The following is a 22,732-nucleotide window of genomic DNA, read 5'->3' on the forward strand; positions in this document are numbered from 1 at the left end:
CAATTTGATATTTGTTGCATGATCAAATATTAATACAATTTAACATCTGTGTAACGTGTCACATGAAATGATGCGGCGAGCCAGATCTGGCCCCCAAACCTTGAGTTTTACATCTGTGCTTTACAGTATGAGGCCTTTGGTGGACAAAATTTGGGCACCCCCGGTCTAGAGCGATAGCATTGGGCTAACTGGCCAAGACCACGATAGTCCCACTATTCATTATTGAGCAGTTTGGAAAGCTGAGCCTGTCACTGAAAGCCTCCTCCAATCACTCCTGTGCCTCAGTCCATCTGAAACTTTAATTAGGCTTGTCCTTGCCCGGTACACTCCTCCATTCTACTATTGCTTGCTACCACACCCATCCTTACAAAAAAACACACACATTTCCCCTTAAATTCGTCCACGTACACATCACATGCTTGTCAGACTAAAGTGGTTTTCTGACCCATGCATAGACACTTGCTGGTCAGTTTATGAGCTATGCCTAGATAAAGTACAGGAAAAACACATATTTCTGAGAGATGTGTCAATTGGTCTCTATGGAAGCTTACAATGGAGCCTTTGGCAGTCGCGCAATTACGCCTACAATGCCCTAAAAAATATCCAAACACCTTCATTGAGGTTTTATATACTTGATGTAAGTATCAGTGTTGGGTTAGTTCAGGGGTCGGCAACCTTTACAACTCAAAGAGCCATTTTGACCCGTTTCACAAATTAAAGAAAACAATGGGAGCCACAAAACTCTTTTGAAATTTAAAATGAAATAACACTGCATACAAAGTTTTTTTTTTTGCTTTGTGCTATGTATAAACCAGGGGTCTCAGACACGCGGCCCGCACCTTAATAAGAACATTTAATGTTAGTGTTGACAGCGTCACCTTGCCAATCCTCCCGATTTTTCCCGTAGATTCCCGTATTTCAGGGCAACTATGTTCTCGAATGTCTGCTGATTTTCACCCAAACAACACTAATCAGGGCGTGCCGTGATGGCACTGCCTTTAGCGCCCTCTACAGTCTGTACTAACAGCGTGCCAGCCCAGTTACATGTTGATCAAATGCAGCGGCTCCGGAGCCGCGGGTTGCCGACCCCTTGGTTAGTTACTGAAAACCAGTAACTAGTTACAGTTACTAGTTACTTCATTTCAAAAGTAACTCAGTTACTTACACCAAAAAGTAATACGTTACTGTCAAAAGTAACTATTCAGTTACTTGTTTTTGTCTTCTTCTTTTTTTTTAAACCTCCCATTAATGCCCTTTTAGCCTTCATTTCAGTACTGTTATTGCACTGGAGAATAATACAATATGTTGATCAACTTGACATGCATTTGCATCACTGAACTCTGGCAAGCAATGTGGTCTACATACAACACACAAAGACAAAGATATGTTTCAAAGGGCCAATTTGTTTCAGGCCAGAACAAATTGACAAAACTATTTTAAATAGCTGCAACATAACATACATAAGTAACAAACAACATAATAACAACATAGCTGTAAAGCAAGGAAGGCACACACTACATACACAAAGCCTAACCAGGCGTTTTTTTCTTAAGGAATTCTGAAACAAAATCACATCTGAAGCCCAGAACACTCTACACATTTCCCCAGTTTAGAGAAAAGGAAAGATTGGCCTGGCCCACTAGCATCCCTCTTTATATTTGTGAACTTTATAGTCTATACATTTAGAGTGATGTGATAATCAAACACTCTAGAAGTCTAGAATGAAAGAGTATATAAGAGAATTGACAGAGTGTGTACCTTCAGTGATGAATGATGAGCAGAGGCAGAGTTAATCCTTAAGTGGTGGTGGTGGAAGGGAAGTGGCATCGGAGTCTGTGTCTCTCTTTACTAGCTTCGTCGAAGCATGTTGCTTTTGTAGGTGTTTCAGCAGATTTGAATTGCTGTTTTGGGCAGTAGGTGGGATCTTTGATCCAGCCACAACTTACATTTAACTAAAATGTTCTTTTCTTTGTGCTCGACAAAAGAAAAGTAGTGAGAATATCTACATATTCGACAAACTCGACGCAGCTCCGCCATGAGCAGACACGCCCCCCCCACCCCTTCCCTCCTTCCCCACACCTACACCCAGACACACACAGAGCGCGCGTCTCTCTTCTCCGGCTTGTGACACAAGAAGATTCAGAAGGACGACACTGCAGCGCTCCAATAAAACACACTCAAATCTTCTGTTTCTAGTCGATACTACATAAAAAATAACATAAAATAACGCAGTAACGCATCATGAAGTAACGGTAACTGAGTTACTGAATATAAAAAATAAGGCGTTAGATTACTAGTTACCGCCGAAACTAACGGTGTTACAGTAACGGGTTACTTTGTAACGCGTTAGTCCCAACACTGGTAAGTATATACATTATGGTATGTAGTAAAGAGCACATTTATAATAACATTTAATATTTACAGTACATATTTTGATCATATTAAGCATATGTGGCGCATTAATTTAAAAAACGCATCACAACATTTCCTTATTTTTTCGTCATCACTGATTATTACACACTGCAGACTTTATGAGAGCCAACAGACATAATAAAACCTAACTTACTGTACAAGGTCTGCTGTCATTAGGACGCCAATTGCTTGGATGTTCATATATTTCCATTTAGGTGAAAAATGCCTCATAATCCTCATGAAGAAACGGGGTGGAGTGGCAGGGCAAGTGTCTTTTTGTGTTGTTTCGGCCATTTTCGGGTCCTAAATGGCTGTTAAAGGGTACCAATTTGTCAGAATACCTACTCAGATTTCTTCTGTCCAGGTGAGATGCATTATTTATGATCTACAATAAACATTCAAGGAGCAGGTAAGCGAGGAAACAGCTGACCACTTGATGATGTAAACACAGGCACACAAGGTAGAGATCACGGCCCCGCTATAAATAGCTTGTCTGTGTTAGCACTTATAATAACAATATCACTAATACTAATACTAACATTCAAATCACAAAATGTAAATGGAGTATTGTTGGCATTTTTTTAATGGTTATTTATTGGATTTTATGGGGGAAATAGTGGAGCTCCCATTGGCTCCTCTGTAAGCTGACTTTTATTTAAGTTTCTTTAATATTTAGAATGCATTTTAAAAAATACATCCGTCATCATAATGAATGATTGTGAACGATAGGCAAAATTCTAAAAACTGAAATATTACCTGTCATTCACAATCATGATAGACAAGAACACACATCTTTTTTTTTAAACGATTTTAAAGATGATAAAAAACGCTTAAAATATGGGAGTCACCGTTGTAGCCTTCAAAGCCCCCTCAAACAACTTCAAAACTCTCCAGCAACGTTTTAAATACCACAGTCCACGTCTTTAATGTAGTAACAGACACGTTCATAGTAATATGTTCAATATGTATCGTATTTTTGTCATTTTAATCAATGCCGGGACGGACTTCTTCCACACATTAATTTCCATTCCCAGAGCAGCGCACGTCCGACTTCCAGCACCAAGTTGTGTTCCTACATCCGGATTCAAACATGAGTGTGTTTGTAATAGACAAAGAAAACGAGTACTTTTGGACAAATGAGGATTCACAACCTTATCTTTTTTAATTAAATGAACGGAGGATGAACTACTATTTATCGAACCCAGCACAGATAAGAGGTTGGAGCATGACAAGAAGCTGCAAATGTGGATTTTGGAGACACGCTATTTTGACATAAATGGTGTGTTTACCCCTAAATAATCCAGAAAAAGCGGACCCAGCCAGTTGGACCAAACAGACAACTGTCCATCACGTGAGTCACACTTTAATATCGATCATGATACACACACCACGTCACGCGCGCTATTAACACTACAGTACATACGCTGTCTGGCCAGCTGTGTACAAACAAAATATGAAATGTGGGCTAATACTTTACAGATACTGTAATATGATTGTTTATGTTTTTCAGTTAGTACAGATTGGTGTCTTATCGCCCTGTGTTGTGCATTACAAACTGAAACGCTTGTTTGTGTTGATGTAGCAGCTATAGCTTATCTCTTTCCGTAGCTCGTTTTTATGGCTAATATCGTAGCACGCATATGTGTTACTACGCTAGAAAAAAAGTTCCTTAGAGTTCGCTCTTACATTAGCAATGTCGCTACAGCTTGGTTGTTATACAGGTTACGGAGCGTAAATGAAGTATTGGTGATGATTTTTGAATGCATTTTTAAAGTGATTTAGATGTAGAATTGATTGCTCCCATTAGCTGCATTGCTAGCTACCCAGAATGATTGGATTTTTACATATTAGAATGCCAAAATAAACTAAAAAACCTTTGTCTTCCTGTCTCTCATAGTGTTTGTGAACAATAGGCAAAATTCTCAAAATAGTGCAGTTCCCCTTTAAGCCTTGCACTGCATCAATAATGAATATGATGACAAACAATTAAGGAAGTATTATTAGTTTTGAACAGTCAATCCAATTAAGTACTGGCTGGCTTAGTACATATGTATTAACTTGTTTTTGTTAACTTTCCACTTTAACCAAGTTGAACTATGCGACACAATTTATATTTAGTTATGGTACTTTTTTTAATAGAATGTTTTAAATTAAGTATTTATTTTTAATGAATAGTTAGGCCTACTACTCTACTGTGTTTTTATGGTGGTCATTATGGTGGTACATGGAGAGCCAAGTCTTTTCTGAGGTGGTACATAGTGAAAAAAGTTTGAGAAGCACTGTTTAAGAATACTACTAGAGTGCGGAATAATTTGACAATACATATTTCTGCAGTTACTTTTAATCACAATTTTGCAATGAGAACAATGTTTTTGTAATGCATGTTGTCCTCTCATGCAACCATATCTAATCCTCCTGTTGAGTAACAAAACTAACAACAAAATTGAGTCACCGTGTTTATAATCAATTGTTTTGCGGCAACAACAAAATACATAAATTTCGCCATGCGAGGCTTGTTTCATTTGTGTGATTGTATTGTATGCATGGTCTCACGTTTTCCCGAGACAACATAATAGGGACGGCGTGGCGAAGTTTTTAGAGTGGCCGGGCCAGCAATCGGAGGGTTGCTGGTTACTGGGGTTCAATCCCCACCTTCTACCATCCTAGTCACGTCCGTTGTGTCCTTGGGCAAGACACTTCACCCTTGCTCCTGATGGCTGCTGGTTAGCGCCTTGCATGGCAGCTCCCGCCATCAGTGTGTGAATGTGTGTGTGAATGGGTGAATGTGGAAATACTGTCAAAGCGCTTTGAGTACCTTGAAGGTAGAAAAGCGCTATACAAGTATAACCCATTTATCATTTATCATAATTAATGACACAGAGACATCACCATCTCACACTGCAATATAGACATTATTTTACTGTACATTTATGTTGATTGTGGCACAAAAAATATGCATATGTAACATGAAACCAAGCTGGAAAACTGTGCATGTACTAAATATGAGTTCATTACCAAAAGCTAAAACAAAAGCATGGAAGAGCAAGTGTTTCTCTCTGACCTTATCCTGCCTCGCCAACAATGTGCTGTCTTTGGATATCTTTGAGACTTATGAGTCTGTGCCAAGGAGTCTCATCTGGTGTCCTCAAGTAGGCAAAGAGGAATAAATCCAGCCCTAAGAGCACTTCACAGACAAAGTTTTTAGTCTGCCATTATTGACCACGGTTAGTGTTGTGAATAATTTGTCGTAGCCAAACTTACACAGGCTTTAATTGCACGCGTGCGAGCGACCTCAGATACCCCTGTAAGTGCTCGTAGTCTTGACTGGTGGGATGTGCTTTCTTTAAAAGTAGGACAAAAATGAAAAGGCTGAAGAAAGAGTGGAGAAAAGACATGAAGGCATGAAAACTGCATTAGGCTGTGGCAGCCAACACAGAGAGAAGGATTTGAATGATTCAGGAGGCATAGGGATTAATAATGCAGGACTCCCTCTCTCCCAGTGTCCCTCACTCTCTCTCCTCCATTCTCTGCCTCCACCCTTTTGTGCAGTTCCTGTTCACTTGTTACCTACCTACTGTATTCATCCAATTGTTCCTTGCTCTCTCTCTCTCTCTCGCTCCCTCTCTCTAGCTCTCTCCCTCCATCCCTCTCTACCTCCTGAAGTCTCTGACCTAACCAGTAGGGGGAGCTCTCCTCATCAAGCTACTAATGATTTCTCCGCCTCTGTTCTCTCCTGCTGCAAGCAAGTTGGAGACTACACATTGAAGTGAAATTATTGTAGATTGTCGATAGATTCCTTACTGATTGCACGGGTCGAGGTGGCAACTTGTCCAGGATGTACCCCGCCTACCGCCCGAATGTAGCTGAGATAGGCTCCAGCGCCACCTGCGACCCCAAAAGGGACAAGCGGTAGAAAATGGATGGATGGATTGTGAGTTCAAAGTGTGTATCCATTTGTGTGCCCTGGCCTCATTTATACAGTAAAACCCTTATGAGCGACCAGTATTGTATACCTGCCCCGCTCCCATCACCTCAGTCTCATATCAACCTCACCTGGGCCACAGGCAGGAGTGACTTGTCCACAGGAATAATGACCTAATTTAATTGTAACACCGGTTGCCCGTCAGGAGGCTTTTAATTATCTACCCATGTCTCTCTTTGTCCTACAGAACATATCCCAAATGGCCAGCATAACCAGACTATGTGACAATGCCATAGCCCTGGAATCATTCAAAGGCTCTGAGAGGGAGACCAACCCACTCTACAAAGATTACCATGGTAAGAACACATACTCTCTTATCTCTGTGTCGCCGTTCCATCAAACACACACGCATACATATACACACACTCACACACAGGCAGTGCATTAAGGCTCTGGCTGGGCTGTGGATGGAGGCAGGGCAGCCCCCTTGCAGGCCAGGCTGTCAGCGCGCGTTAGCGTGCTGCTGCTCAATCAGACGTGCTCCTCAGTAGACAGGCCGGGGGGGATTCAGCTGCCACGCTGTACCCCCTCCTCCTCCTCATCCTCATCGCACCCTCACCCCTTCCGTCCCACCCTCCCTCCAGCAGAGCCTCCTCTCTCTCTCTCGCCTCTCTCGCTCTCACCCCGCCTCACCATCCCCGGTGCCATACCCCTGAGGCCCTGCAGCAGAGCAGGCCGACACTGGGGAATCGATATTCTCACCATCACTCTCTTTTCCTCTCTGCCTCGATCTCTCTAACCCTCACTCAATGTCTCCATGGCCAGCATGCCCTGCTAATAAATGGGGGCAAGTCTTCCTTGCCTCCAGTAGGAGAGGAGAATGTCGGTAATGGACCACGGAGAGACGGTAGCGAAGAAAAAAGGAGGCGGATTGGAGTTTGCTTTCTTGGTCATCCCCATCACTTTGGCGCTGTACGGTTTTACAGTCTTTTCTCTCTCCTGGTTGCATCCTCCCTCTCTTCTATCACTCTGTCACACTCTCTACACATAAAGGTCAGAATAAGCGGCAGGAGTATTTTTAGCCGTGCCTCTCGAACTCTCCCGCTCATTCTTTGCGCTTTTCCTCTCTTCCCCCCCTCCCATCTTCCCTGTCCATGGGTTGTGACAGACGAAGAGACAAGAAGTAAAAACATTCAACAGCATATTTTGGTTTTATCCAACAGCATGTTTTATTTAGCAAATGCTTCCCAAAGTTATAACCACTGTGAAATGGAAGGTGTGGTGTGAAGCCATTTAGCAGAGATGAATGATATAAATATATATTTAAACTTTTTTTTTAACTTAAATTAGCAGATGATATTAACTGATTTCCTATTAAATTCCCTCTGCTTAATCAGCCTACGTAATTCTGCCGATGTTATGAAATAAATCAACAAATACGATTGTTTTGAAGTGTTTTCATGGGTGCAGACGCATCTGGTATCAGTGTGAGACGAGTGCGAGAGTGCGCGCGCGTGAGTGTGTGTGCGTGTTTGCAGCAGCAGTTCAGGGCTGCTCAAAGCATGCTGGGAAGCCTGTCACCGCAAATCAAGCAAGGGGAACTCACCCAAGTGCACAGAGGAGAGAAATCACCATCCCCCACTTTCTCTGTCTGTGTTCCTTTCTCCATTACTCCCTTGATCCCTCTTCTTCTCTCCCACGCTCATTTACACCACCACACTTGTACAGTACTTTTCCAGTTATAGCATAATTCAGCTTTGCGGTCAAGGAAATAAAGGTGACTCTGACTTTATCTGGATGTTCCCCAAAGTATAGTAAAGCCACACAAAGTACCAGGTACAAGTCCTTCAGTCACTACGTTTCCATGCACTAAATTAGTAGATTTTTCGAATATTTTTGTATTTTCACACCTAGGTGTGAAGTCGAAGTGTCCATGCAGACTCTTAAATGTGACTATTGGTCATACGCCATGGGCCTCCCGTACACTGGGGGGCGCTTATTTAATTTTAGCGCGGATAACTGAATTACTTTTCCGAATGACCTATGATGTCACACTAGGATTTGCGATGTAATATTGGAACAGATTACAAATGGTACGTCTCAAATGGCTATGCTGATGTTAGACAGCAGACAACATCAAGAAATGATCTTGGATTGCGATATGGACATGATGCTACTACCAAGAATATATCTGGTCGGATGTAAAGAAAGGCGGTGGAAGAGTTTTTTCGAAGGAATTTTCGGATGAAAATCATGGAAACAAATGGTAAATGGGTTATACTTGTACAGCGCTTTTCTACCTTTAAGATACTCAAAGCGCTTTGACTCTACACATTCACCCATTCATACACACACTGATGGCAGGAGCAACCATGCAAGGCCCTTACCACGACCCATCAGGAGCAAGGGTGAAGTGTCTTGCCCCCAAGCACACAAGGGATGTGACGAGAATGGCGGAAGCTTGGCTCGAACCTGGAACCCGCTGGCACAATTGCTTTTACCATTCGAGCCACGCTGTCCCCAAAACAAAACTTTTGAATGTCTCAAAGTTCTTTTAAAAGGCGCTGTGGATTGATGGAAGGAGTTTTAAATCCGAAGGAAAAGACCATTCGTGCCCCGACTGATATCCAGTGGAAGGTTGCTGTTGCTCTGGGCTATTTTGCCAGTTGTGCGGAAAGTTAATCAGTTGGCTTGCACAAATACAGCATGAAGAGGTTTGTGTACGCTTTATTATTTGCCTTTAATTTACCTGCTTCATCACCTTTCATCTCATTCGTATTTTGTTTGGGAGTCAGAATTAAGCCAGCATTTTACATTTCCTTAGCTGCCTTCTAGGGTTGTACGGTATACCGGTATTAGTATACTGTAGTACCGCGATACTAATGAATCATTTTCGGTACGATACCGCCTCTGAAACGTACCGGTCCCGCGCCCGCGTCGTCACGTCGAGTCATTGCTGGTTTTACGAGCAGACGATCATGTTCGGTAGCGCACAATCACGGAGTACTTACAAACAGACACAGTGTGTAGAAAGAAAAGAGAGAACAAACGCATTTTGGCTTAAAAACTAACGATAAAGGTGAAGCTATAACACTGAAACGCCCACCGGAAGAGGTGCTTTAAAACATGGCTAGCGGCTAACATCCATCCGCCGTCGGCAGTGTTTTAGCTACTTCTAAATCACTAATCCTGGTCTCCATGGCGACAAATAAAGTACGTTTCTTACAAGTATCATCCGTGCAGGACGAGGAATAGCTAAACATGCTTCACTACACACCGTAGCTCACCAGCATCAAAATGTAAACAAACGCCATTGGTGGATCTACACCTGACATCCACTGTACTGATATCAAGTACAGGCACGTATCTAGTCGATACTACTATGATTACGTCGATATTTTTTGGCATCACAGCTTCTTTCGGTTTTTTTTCATTCATATTATGTTTATAAACTCAGGAAATATGTCCCTGGACACATGAGGACTTTGAATATGACCAATGTATGATTCTGTAACTACTTGGTATCGGATTGATACCCAAATGTGTGGTATCATCCGAAACTAATGTAAAGTATCAAACAACAAGAGAATAAGTGATTATTACATTTTAACAAAAGTGTAGACAGAACATGTTAAAAGAGAAAGTAAGCAGATAGTAACAGTAAATAAACAAGTAGATTAATAATTAATTTTCTACCACTTGTCCTTAATCATGTTGACAAAATAATAGAATGATGAATGACACAATATGTTACTGCATACGTCAGCAGACTAATTAGGAGCCTTTGTTTGTTTACTTACTACTAAAAGACAAGTTGTCTAGTATGTCCACTATTTTATTTAAGGAGTAAATTGCAGTAAGAAACATATGTTTAATGTACCCTAAGATTCTTTGTTAAAATAAAGCCAATAATGCAATTTTTTTTGTGGTTTAGAAAAGTACCAAAAAGTACCGAAAGGTATCGAAATAATTTTAGTGCCGGTACCAAAATATTGGTATCGGGACAACACTACTGCCTTTTCAAAAAAAACTCTTGTTTCTTTTTTCTACCATGGAGGCACTTCAAAATGTTCTGTTCTTTTAATTGGTGAAGCAAATAAACAGTCTTCTCTTCATTACAATTGTTGCTGTTTTTATTTAATGGTATCTGCTTCCGGGTTGTATCTCGCGCGTTGAGACTGGCGCATGCGCGATACAAAGGGTCCTCTAAGGCGGCACATCCCCCCCTCGAGAAAACTGGTTTCCCATTGCATGATACAGCTCTGTAGTCCGACTTTTCAAAAATTTAACACAATTGGATTAAGGTGTTTCCATGGGTTGTAGGAGGCTTATTTAAAGCCGAACTATTTGAGAAATCGGATTCATTTAGTGCATGGACATGTACTGAATGGTGCACCTGTGTTCCACACAAATAGGAAAAGGCAAACAGAATAGTTGACAAATAATTTTTTGTACTTTTCTTTTACCTGCGACGGTAAAAATTTTAAACTGAGGAACTTCAGTGTGCAGTACTTCACAACACACTGAACTCCCTGTCACATACAGAGATGATTGTGAATTGACCAGATGAAAAGTGCAATTTGGAATCAACTGGTGGATTCTTGATGGAACTGTTGTGTTAAAGTAAACACATGCTTATGTAACTATAAGAGACAGAAGTGCTCCTTTCAGACGTGCTTCCCAAATTTTAGGGAACCTCTAAAATTGTGCACAGTCCATTCGGGAATGCAATCATTGTATTTGTTCATATTTCCAAATTTAATCCATACAACAGAGGTCTCCAACCCAGAACCTTCAAGCTACCAGTAGCTTGCTACGCTTTTTCGAGTAGCTCACCAGAGGGTTCTAGAAATGTGACACGATATTATGCACAATTATCTAACAAAGCTACTATACCCTGGCCAAGCGATCAAATGTGTTGAATGGCTCTTTTACTTAAGCAGTGAATTTTAATTCACAAAATAGGACAAGATAGTAATTGAGAATCCGTTCTCAAGGTTCACTTTTAACCATTCAAAAGTTGTTCATTCGCGTCACATCGCTCAACCACAAAGGGGACTCAAAGCAACAATGGCTAGCGAGAGAGATTTACGGAGTTACAACTTGTGTTTTCAGAAAGTAAGTACTTACAATGTCTTACTTCAACGTCTTTGATGTAAAATAACATATAAGTGAAGTGTACACTATCTTGCTATTGCAATTAATGAATGATTACCATGTCGACATGTGTGTGCGTGGTGTCTGCATTTGGGAGCCGACTGGCAGGGCTTCTCCTGAAAATGTGGCTTCATCGCTAATTGTATGTATTTGTAAATTTTAGATATTGGTTTATCATCTTTGTTGAATGTTCCCCTTCTGTTTTTTATCAAATTTATTTGCAGACCTAAATCTTTGCAATCGCAAGTGAACAAAAGCTCAAATTCAACCCTTTCAAACAGAAGTATTGCAATATTCGATTGTGATAAAGTTATGTACGTTTATTACTTATCTTATTATCAGTGCACAAGTGACATTTTATCAAAAAATTATTATGCAAAATCTTAATTTTGACTGAGAATTATTGGGGCATGTCCTGACATGTCAACTAAGAATAATAAAACTAAATATTTAAACACTTTTCATATGCTTAAAGGCCTACTGAAATTAGATTTTCTTATTTAAACGGGGATAGCAGATCCATTCTATGTGTCATACTTGATCATTTCGCGATATTGCCATATTTCTGCTGAAAGGATTTAGTAGAGAACATCGACGATAAAGTTTGGAACTTTTGGTCGCTGATAAAAAAGCCTTGCCTGTACCGGAAGTAGCGTGACGTCACAGGTTGTGGAGCTCCTCACATCTGCACATTGTTTACAATCATGGCCACAAGCAGCAAGAGCGATTCGGACTGAGAAAGCGACAATTTCCCCATTAATTTGAGCAAGGATGAAAGATTTGTGGATGAGGAAAGTGAGAGTAAAGGACTAGAGGGCAGTGGAAGCGATTCAGATAGGGAAGATGCTGTGAGAGGTGGGTGGGACCTGATATTCAGCTGGGAATGACTAAAACAGTAAATAAACACAAGACATATATATACTCTATTAGCCACAACACAACCAGGCTTATATTTAATATGCCACAAATTAATCCAGCATAACAAACACCTCCCCCCTCCCGTCCATATAACCCGCCAATACAAATCAAACACCGACACAACACACTCAATCCCACAGCCCAAAGTACCGTTAAATTAAATGATCAATGGGTTATACTTGTATAGCGCTTTTCTACCTTCAAGGTACTCAAAGCGCTTTGACAGTATTTCCACATTCACCCATTCACACACACATTCACACACTGATGGCGGGAGCTGCCATGCAAGGCGCTAACCAGCAGCCATCAGGAGCAAGGGTGAAGTGTCTTGCCCAAGGACACAACGGACGTGACTAGGATGGTAGAAGGTGGGGATTGAACCCCAGTAACCAGCAACCCTCCGATTGCTGGCACGGCCACTCTACCAACTTCGCCGTTCACCTCCCCAAAGTTCATACGGCACATATATTTCCCCAAAGTTACGTACGTGACATGCACATAGCGGCACGCACGTACGGGCAAGCGATCAAATTTTTAGAAGCCGCAGCTGCATACTCACGGTAGCGCGTATCCAAGTCAAAGTCCTCCTGGTAAGAGTCTCTGTTGTCCCATCTCCACAAGCATGCGTATCCAACTCAAAGTCCTCCTGGTAAGAGTCTATGTTGTCCCAGTTCTCCACAGGCCAATGGTAAAGCTTGACTGTCATCGTTTGGGAATGTAAACAATGAAGCACCGGCTACGACGTTGCCGCTACGTGTTTGTCTTGCTGCAGCCGGCCGCTAATACACCGCTTCCCACCTACAGCTTTCTTCTTTGCTATCTCCATTGTTCATTAAACAAATTGCAAAGGATTCACCAACACGGATGTCCAGAATACTGTGGAATTTTGCGATGAAAACTTAATAGCTGGCCACAATGGTGTCCCAAAATGTCCGCTACAATCCGTGACATCACGCGCAAACGTCATCATACCGAGACGTTTTCAACAGGATATTTTGCGGGAAATTAAAAATTGCACTTTACTAATCTAACCCGGCCGTATTGGCATGTGTTGCAATGTTAAGATTTCATCATTGATATATAAACTATCAGACTGCGTGGTCGGTAGTAGTGGGTTTAAGTAGGCCTTTAACTCTACAGGTGTTGAAAATGTCATTGTACTGTGTGCTGTGTGAATAATAAGATGTGACGTATAACAACGTACCTACACCAATTAATGACAGAATGATATTGTAATATATAATATAATAAATATCGAGCATCATTACACAGCATTCATGTTTTCACTTCATAATGTGAGATACACCAAAATAAAATGCACACTGAAATAGGTTTTAGTTATGTTTTAATACAAAATGTGAGATGTGCATAGCAACTTGTTGTTAATGGTTTGACAAAACACGCTTATTCAGTTTGTTTGGGCTGAGATAAGCTATCAATATAAATGTTACAAAAATGTGTAGCACCCCGCTATTTTCATTATTTAAAACGTAGTTTTCATAAGAAAAAAGTTTTGAGACACCCTGCTGTAAAATGACCAAGGTGTGACCTGAAATTGAGTCATGATGCAGACACGCCTCATGCATGTCAGTAGCTGCATTTCCTAAATATCGCAATAAGAAACTGGTAATGGAAACATATTTCGAAAAACCTCTCAAATATCCCTAAAACATTTTTGCGCTCTCATTTGGTGGTTTTTGAGACGTTTCGATATTGAGGTTTTTCGCAAAAGAATGATGGAAACACATTTTTAGCATTCAGAGAGCACCTGAACGGGGCGCCGATGCAGGACACTTGACCGGTGTTGAGCGAGGTGGCACCGCCGCACCGGGTCGCAATAGAGGCCGACCCACAGGCTCGGAGAGACCCACATGCCCAAACAAATGTCAAGGGGGCTGTAAGGACGTTGCAAAACAAAACACCCTTTCATGGAAACACCTACAAGTCTCAAATGTATTTTATTGAAATTTTAGAATTAACGCTTTTAATTAGCGAAAAACTGCAATGGTAGCTAATGTCACGTGGGTGAAAAAGAAGTTCCCCAGCATTAAAATCAATAAACTACTGATCAATAAACTAACTTCCGGTGTTTATTTTCTTGTCATGTTCGTCTTCTCTTTTTACACCGGGTGTTGGCTTTCTTTTAAAATAAGCGTATACATGTCTTTTTATTTATATATATATTTTTTTTAAACTCCTGTCACTAGTGACTTTAGATGATCTAAGATCATGTGAGATTTACGTTTGTGTCTTTAGTGATTCTTTGGCAAGTTTGTGACCCAAGAGGTATTCTTCTCCCAAAATGTTGGTTACATTCCGAATTTCACAACCTCAGGGTCGTTCATTTTTATGAAGTTTCACTGTAATTGAGTGTTTTGCTTGCACATTCAGCACAAACAGCATCTATCCTCATTTACTGTATGTTTTCTCACAGGCCTGTTACACGTCCGGCAAGTTCCTCATCTCAACTGTCTTGCAAGTCAATTGCCTGACCACAAGGACTTGGCTTTTAAGCTCAAGAGGAAACAGTTCACCATTGAGGTATGTTTTAATTGTCCCTCAGCGCTGCAGTACTTTTTTTTTATTTATCCAACTGATAAAATTGAATTTTCAATTGCATGTTTGTTTGTTTTTTAAATCTGATGTAAACACATTTTAATGGTCAAGCAGAAATACTACCGTCAAAAACACCATCAGGGAACTGAATAATTTGTATGATTCTTTTCACATTTTTGACTGTGATTTATTATTTTTAATATTTTCTGGCAGCATTCAGTGATAAAGAAGACTGTTTTTAGGAAACTAAAAGATATGGATACTCTAAAACAGGCAGGTAGTTTCTTTTACATTTTATAGGTGACCTTAACTGTGCTACTGTTTATTTGTGTGTCAATTGGTATAAGTAAAACAATTTCAGGTTTTTCTATCATTATTAAATCAAACAAATCAGATGTGCATAACGGAGACAGTAGTACTTTCCTCAAACAATCCAGCCCACTCTTTTGGGAGTGTTTTTAGACTTTTCCATTTTAATTTCACTATTCTCCATGTTAGCTGTGATAAATCCAACCAAAACCAATCATAGTAAAAAGTAATTTAGTTTTCATTTTGCACTAATGTTAGCTTTTCAGAAAAGTATGATAATTGTTTCTGGTACAAATTACCATGCCCTAGCTTCGATATTTCATTTCAAACAAACCTCTCTGTTGTATTATTGTGACGAGTCGATTTTTGTCTGTGATTCCTTTATTTTGTGGTCATGTTTCTACTCTGTGTTGCGTGTTTTCCCTATGCTCCATGTATTCATATACTTTACTGCCTTTATGTTTACAAAATCCATCCATCCATCCATTTTCTACCGCTTGTCCCTTTTGGGGTCGCGGGGGGTGCTGGAGCATATTCTAAAGTTGTTTTAAAATGTTAAAAGACTACACTTTAATTGAGCCCCTCACATTAACCAAGATCTGTTGGCCAGTCTTTTGACTAATATTGGGTGATAAAAAGGAAGGTGAGACTATTGATTGCACACAGTTGCAGGCACACATACCCTAATTTAAAGATGCATGCAAAAGAGGGCAAACGATTTTCATCCATATTGATTTAACTTACCCAGTCTCAGGAGCGCACATAATTTTGATATTCCTCACATTATGTTTATTAAACTCACTAAAACCAATTATGTATGCTCGGCACTTCACTATATTTGTATTATATTATTTTATTATATAAAAAAAAAAAACAGCATATTTCTTGGGTTGCACAATATAAGTGTAATAAATAATATACATTTGGCTGACGATAGAGCTTTTAATTATATTGTTATATTGTGATAACGCATATTGATGACACATTCTAGCTGTGTTACTCAAATTCTGCAATGACAATACAACGGTCGCGTCCTCAACGCACTGTAGCAACCTCGCGCCTAATGTCCCTTTACAGTGCAAAGCTGCTTCCAAGTCAGCAATCCTCATCTCCATTAGGGCAAATAAAGCAAGTTCCTCTAAGTACGATTGTCTCTGGAGGAAGAGGAATAGGTAAACATGCTCTAATACACACCGTAGGACGGGGTCTCAAACATGCGGCCCGCGAGTCGTCATTGTGCGGCCCGCACCTTAATATGAAGGTTTAATGTTAGTGCGGCCCGCGAGTTTTATATGAACGGCGCTTGACAGCGCTGTGTGCGGAGCTGAAGCATTCTTGCCAACTCTCCCAATTTTCACCCATCAATAATACTGAGGATAACAATATTGAGTCAACAATATTGAGGACAATAATATTGAGGGCACGAGGTTTAGCATCCACTTTTTCTCCATACAAGTAATGTGCCTGCACAGTCACATATTATATGCGACTTCAACAGACACACGTAAGTGACTGCAATGCATACTTGTTCAACAGCCACACATGTTACACTGAGGGTGCCCGTATAAAAAAAACTTTATCAATGTTACAAATATGCGCCACAATGTGAACCCACACCAAAAAAGAATGACAAACACATTTTGGGAGAACATCCTCACGTAACACAACATAAACACAACAGAACAAATACCCAGAATTCCTTGTAGCCCTAACTCTTCCGGGCTACAAAGAATCTACCAATCATGGTGTGGTATATGGCTCTCGAGGGCCGAACATTGACGTTCGCGCTCTTCCTCCCTCCCACGCTCCCTCCCTTGCTCTCTCTCTCGCTCTCTCTTGCTCTCTCTCGCTGTAAACTCCACAGCGAGCCCCCCCAAACCCCCACCCCCTGCCCCCTCCCGTTGGCTCCAGACCGAGACGATTTGTTATTTGGGTCCAAAATACCCCTGCGTTAGTGGAAAAGCGGCAAATGAGTGAAAGCGAGAGAAACATTGCCATGGAGACGAGGGCAGTCACACGGCGACACCTGTCCGTCAGTAATAAAGTCCGCGATAACCTGGACCAATTCAAACCGTTATTTGTTTTTTTTATTGTTTAATTTGCATTGCCTCACACGATGAACACTACATATATTTTTATATGACGCCATATAACACTCCGGGAGCCGTCACTTTTCCCCGGAACTTTCCGCCAACCGCCGTGTTGCTGTCGGGAGGAAAAGCGGAATGACACACATTGCGGAAATAACATTATTCTCCGTGCGTCAGTTAAATACAAATATATTCTACAACCCCAAACATGTCTTTTTCAAAGCGTGCAGTGAAGAGAAAGGTTAGTGATGAGCAAAGACAATTCCAGGAAAAGTGGGAGATGCAATATTTCTTTGTTGAGCACATATCTATATATATATATATATATATATATATATATATATATATATATATATATATATATATATATATATATATATATATATATATATGTGTGTTCCGACATGTCTTATTTGCACAGAGAAAGTTGCCGTGCACAAGAAATACAATTTAAAACGTCATTATACAACTAGACATGCTGAGGATTATGCAAAATACCAGGGAGATGAAAGAGTGAACCGGGTTGCACATTATGTGTATGTGTATACATTGTTGCTGACTGGAGAAATCAAATTATTATTGTTAGAATAGAATAGAAAGTACCATATTGATCCCTGGGGGAAATTCAGCACCACAGTTCGCTCACAATAGACAAGAATAACAATAAATAATATAATATATATAATATATTATATATATAATATACAAATATATTCTACATATACTCTACATTTAAAGGCCTACTGAAATGATTTTTTTAAATTTAAACGGGGATAGCAGATCTATTCTATGTGTCATACTTGATCATTTTGCGATATTGCCATATTTTTGCTGAAAGGATTTAGTATAGATAAAGATCGCAACTTTTGGTATCTGATAAAAAAAGGCTTGCCCCTACCGGAAGTAGCGTGACGTAGTCAATTGAACATATACACAAAGTTCCCTATTGTTTACAATGATGGCCGCATGAAGTGAGAGAGATTCGGACCGAGAAAGCGACGATTTCCCCATTAATTTGAGCGAGGATGAAGAAAGATTTGTGGATGACATGACATGTTCGTCCTTCGTTTTCGAAGATGACCAGGTGACTTCACGTTGATTTGTGTGTGCGAAGATGGCTGATGAGGCCAATCCTTGCGCGGAATGACCGGCTGCAGTGAGGGCAGGTTATGGCTGGGGGGTGGCTGGCAGAGAGGGAGGAACTGTCTCTGGTCTTGCGGAGCTGTCGCTTCTGTTGGGCTTCATGGATGCGTTTTTCCTCGAAGTCTGCTACACCATGCCAGACTGCAGAGCGCCAGTTTGAACGGTGTTGGGCATCGGCTTCCCATGTCTCTGGGTCCAGACCACAGCCCTTGAGACTGGCCTTTAGGGTGTCCTTAAAGCGTTTCCGCTGCCCGCCGCGTGAGCGCTTTCCATGGTGCAGTTCACCGTACAGGAGCATTTTTGGGAGGCGTTCATCTGACATGCGGCAGACATGGCCAGCCCATCTCAGCTGGGAACGCTTGAGGATGGCATAGAGGCTATCCATCTCAGCCTTGTGGAGGACCTCAGTGTCTGGGATCTTGTCCTGCCACCTGATGTTGAGCAGCCTCCTGAGAGATCTCATGTGGAAGGCGTTGAGCTGTTTAGCATGCCGGCTGTATACAGTCCAGGTCTCACAGGCATACAGCAGGGCGGGTAGGACAACAGCACGGTAGACCTTAAGTTTGGTCCGTAGGCTAAGCCCTCTGCGCTCCCAGACAGAACTGCGGAGTCGGCCAAATGCAGCACTTCCATGCGCTATCCTATGCATGACCTCCTCGTCGATGTTGCCCACGCGTGACAATGTGCTACCCAGGTAGACAAACTTTTCAGCAGCTTTGAGGTCCTCACCATTTACGCTGACGAGGGGCTCAGTGTACGGGTCTCCAGGAGCAGGTTGATGCATAACCTCTGTTTTCTTTGTACTGATGGTGAGTCCAAAGTCTGAGCATGCTGTGGCAAAGTTGTTCATGCTCCGTTGCATTTCCAGCTCGTTGGAAGCATTCAGGGCACAGTCATCCGCAAAGAGAAAGTCGTGAACCTTGGTGGTCTGTACTTTTGTCTTTGCCTGGAGTCTTCGCAGATTAAACAGCCTGCCATCAGTGCGGTAGCGCAGGTCTATCCCCATGTCCCCAGACCGGAAAGCATCTGTCAGCATGGCTGAGAACATCATACTGAACAGAATGGGTGCCAGAACACAGCCTTGTTTGACTCCATTTTCCACATGGAAAGGCTCAGATGATGCGCCATTGTCCTGGACTTGTGCCTGCATTCCATCATGGAATTCACAGACCATGTTTATGAAGATGTTAGAGCAGCCAAACTTGGCCATGATCTTCCAGAGGCCCTCTCGGCTGACAGTGTCGAAGGCCTTCGTCAGATCTACAAAGGTGGAGTATAGAGTGACGTTCTGTTCTCTGCACTTCTCTTGGAGTTGGCGAGCGGCGAAGATCATGTCCACTGTACCACGATCCTGCCTGAATCCGCATTGGCTCTCCGGTAGGAGGTCTTCGTGTTCGAGATGTTCCGTCAGGCGGTTTAGCAGAATTCTGGCCAGGATCTTTCCTGCTACAGACAGCAGAGCAATGCCGCGGTGGTTGTTGCAGTCCTGCCTGTTGCCCTTGCATTTGTATAGATGGACGATGGAGGCGTCTTTGAACTCTTGTGGCAGCTTCCCTTGGTTCCACATGGTGCAGAATAGGTCTACCAGTTGTTTGGTCAGAGGTGGTCCACCAGCTGTGTAGATTTCTGCTGGAATTGCATCAGCACCAGGTGCTTTGCCATTTGGAAGTCCTCTGATGGCTTTGATGACCTCAGCTTCCGTTGGTGGTTCGTCAAGGGAGGTGTTGACAGGGACTTGAGGGAGGCGTGCAATGGCTTCGTCATTAATGGCTGAGGGGCGGTTGAAAACACCGTGGAAGTGCTCAGCCCAGCGCTCAAGGATCTTCTCTCTGTCTGTGACCAGTGTGCTGCCATCAGCACTGAGGAGAGGGGGAGATCCTGATGTTGTGGGTCCGTAGATGGCCTTGAGGGTGCTGTAGAACTTCTTGTTGTCATTCTGGTCTGCATAGGACTGGATCTCGTCAGATTTTCGGCAGAGCCAGTCGTCCTGCATCCGACGCAGCTCCCGCTGGACGGTTGCTTTGATGTTCTTGAGGGCAGACTGTTTTTGAGAGGATGTTGGATCACTGAGGTGGGCTTTGTGCAGACGATGTTTCTCCTGGAGAAGATCTCTGATGTGATCATCGTTCTCATCAAACCAGTCCTGTTGCCTGCGGGCTGTAGGTCCTACTGCATTGAGAGCAGCAGTGTAGATGGTGTCTCTGAATGCAGCCCAGTCCTCCTCGAGATTCCCTGAGCTGGTGAGCTCTTCAGTCAGGGATTGCGTGACAGAGGCATTGGTGAGCCTGGAAACGTTCAAGCGCTTCGGAAATTTGGAACCTTGAGGCCTTCTGGGAGGATGGATCTTGATGTTCAGCTTAGACACAAGTAGCCTATGGTCAGTCCAGCACTCTGCACCGCACACCGCCTTTGTAACCCTGACATCCTGTCTGTCCCTTTGCCTCACGATGACATAGTCCAGTAGGTGCCAGTGTCTTGAGCTGGGATGCATCCATGAGGTCCTGTTGCGCTTTGGGAGGCTGAAAACTGAGTTGGTGATCAAGAGCTCATGTGCCGCACAGGTCTCCAGCAGAAGGATGCCATTGCTGTTACAGCTGCCCATGCCATGTTTGCCGAGGACTCCTTCCCATGACTTGTGATCAGTGCCGACCCTGGCATTGAAGTCACCGAGGATGATGAGCTTGTCTGCCCTGGGCACTGCCGCGATGGTAGCGTTCAGATCTTCATAGAACCTCTCCTTCACATCGTCTGTGTTCGTCATCGTGGGGGCATAGGCACTGATGAGTGTCGCAGAGTGTTTTCCTGGAAGAGGCAGGCGCAGCGTCATCAGGCGGTCACTGACACCTTTGGGAAGTGCAGCCAGCTTACTGACCAAGTTGGATTTAATGGCAAAGCAAACTCCTGCCTCACGCCGCTCTGCTTCAGTGCGGCTTATCCAGAAGAACGTATAGCCAGCACCAGTCTCTGTCAACTGTCCCTCTCCAGCTAGCCGTGTCTCGCTGAGAACAGCGATCTGGATGGCGTACCGGTCCAGCTCTCTGGCGATCAGGGCAGTTCATTTTGCGATATTGCCATATTTTTGCTGAAAGGATTTAGTATAGAACAACGACGATAAAGATCGCAACTTTTGGTATCTGATAAAAAAAGGCTTGCCCCTACCGGAAGTAGCGTGACGTAGTCAATTGAACATATACGCAAAGTTCCCTATTGTTTACAATGATGGCCGCATGAAGTGAGAGAGATTCGGACCGAGAAAGCGACGATTTCCCCATTAATTTGAGCGAGGATGAAGAAAGATTTGTGGATGAGTAAAGTGCAAGTGAAGGACTAGTGGGGAGTGGAAGCGATTCAGATAGGGAAGATGCTGTGAGAGCCGGGGGTGACCTGATATTCAGCTGGAAATGACTAAAACAGTAAATAAACACAAGACATATATATACTCTATTAGCCACATCACAACCAGGCTTATATTTAATATGCCACAAATTAATCCCACATAAAAACACCTAGGTGTTTGTTATGCTAGCTCCTAGCTACTAGCTACTAGCTCGAGCTAGTTATAGCTCGAGCGGGTAATATGGACGGGATCCCGTATATATAACCCGCCAATACAATTCAAACACCTGCACAACACACACACTCACTCAGCCCAAAGAACCGTTCACCTAACCCAAGGTTCATAAAGCTTATATATTTAACCAAAGTTACGTACATGACACGCACGTACGGGCAAGCAATCAAATGTTTGGAAGCGCGCGGGTGGGACCTGATATTCAGCTGGGAATGACTACAACAGTAAATAAACACAAGACATATATATACTCTATTAGCCACAACACAACCAGGCTTATATTTAATATGCCACAAATTAATCCTGCATAACAAACACCTGCTAGCTCCTAGCTCCTGGCTACTAGCTACTAGCTCGAGCTAGTTATAGCAAGCGATCAAATGTTTGGAAGCGTACTCACGGTATCGCGTCTGCGTCTGTTAACGAAGTCAAAGTCCTCCTGGTAAGAGTCTCTGTTGTCCGAGTTCTTCGATCTTGACTGCATCTTTCGGGAATGTAAACAATGAAACACCGACTGTGTTGTGTTGCTGACTTCCCTCGCAAAATACTCCGCTTTGCACCGACTTTCTTCTTTGCTTGCTCAGCTTCTTTCTCCCTAATGCAATGAACAAATTGCAACAGATTCACCAACACAGATGTCCAGAATACATCCAG

The 22,732-nt window shown here is 42.4% G+C and overlaps 1 protein-coding gene across 1 annotated transcript in view; it reads left to right on the top strand.

Annotated features, from left to right (window-relative positions):
- elp4 (elongator acetyltransferase complex subunit 4) overlaps positions 1-22,732 on the top strand; it is a 198,263-nt gene that overhangs the window by 59,222 nt on the left and 116,309 nt on the right. Inside the window, exons 8-9 of the mRNA XM_062026588.1 lie at positions 6,582-6,690; positions 14,844-14,950. Coding sequence (XP_061882572.1) covers positions 6,582-6,690; positions 14,844-14,950 — 216 coding nt within the window. The remainder of the gene's footprint in view (positions 1-6,581; positions 6,691-14,843; positions 14,951-22,732) is intronic.

This window comes from Entelurus aequoreus, linkage group LG02, assembly GCF_033978785.1.
Source record: "Entelurus aequoreus isolate RoL-2023_Sb linkage group LG02, RoL_Eaeq_v1.1, whole genome shotgun sequence".
Taxonomy (NCBI): Eukaryota; Metazoa; Chordata; class Actinopteri; order Syngnathiformes; family Syngnathidae; genus Entelurus; species Entelurus aequoreus.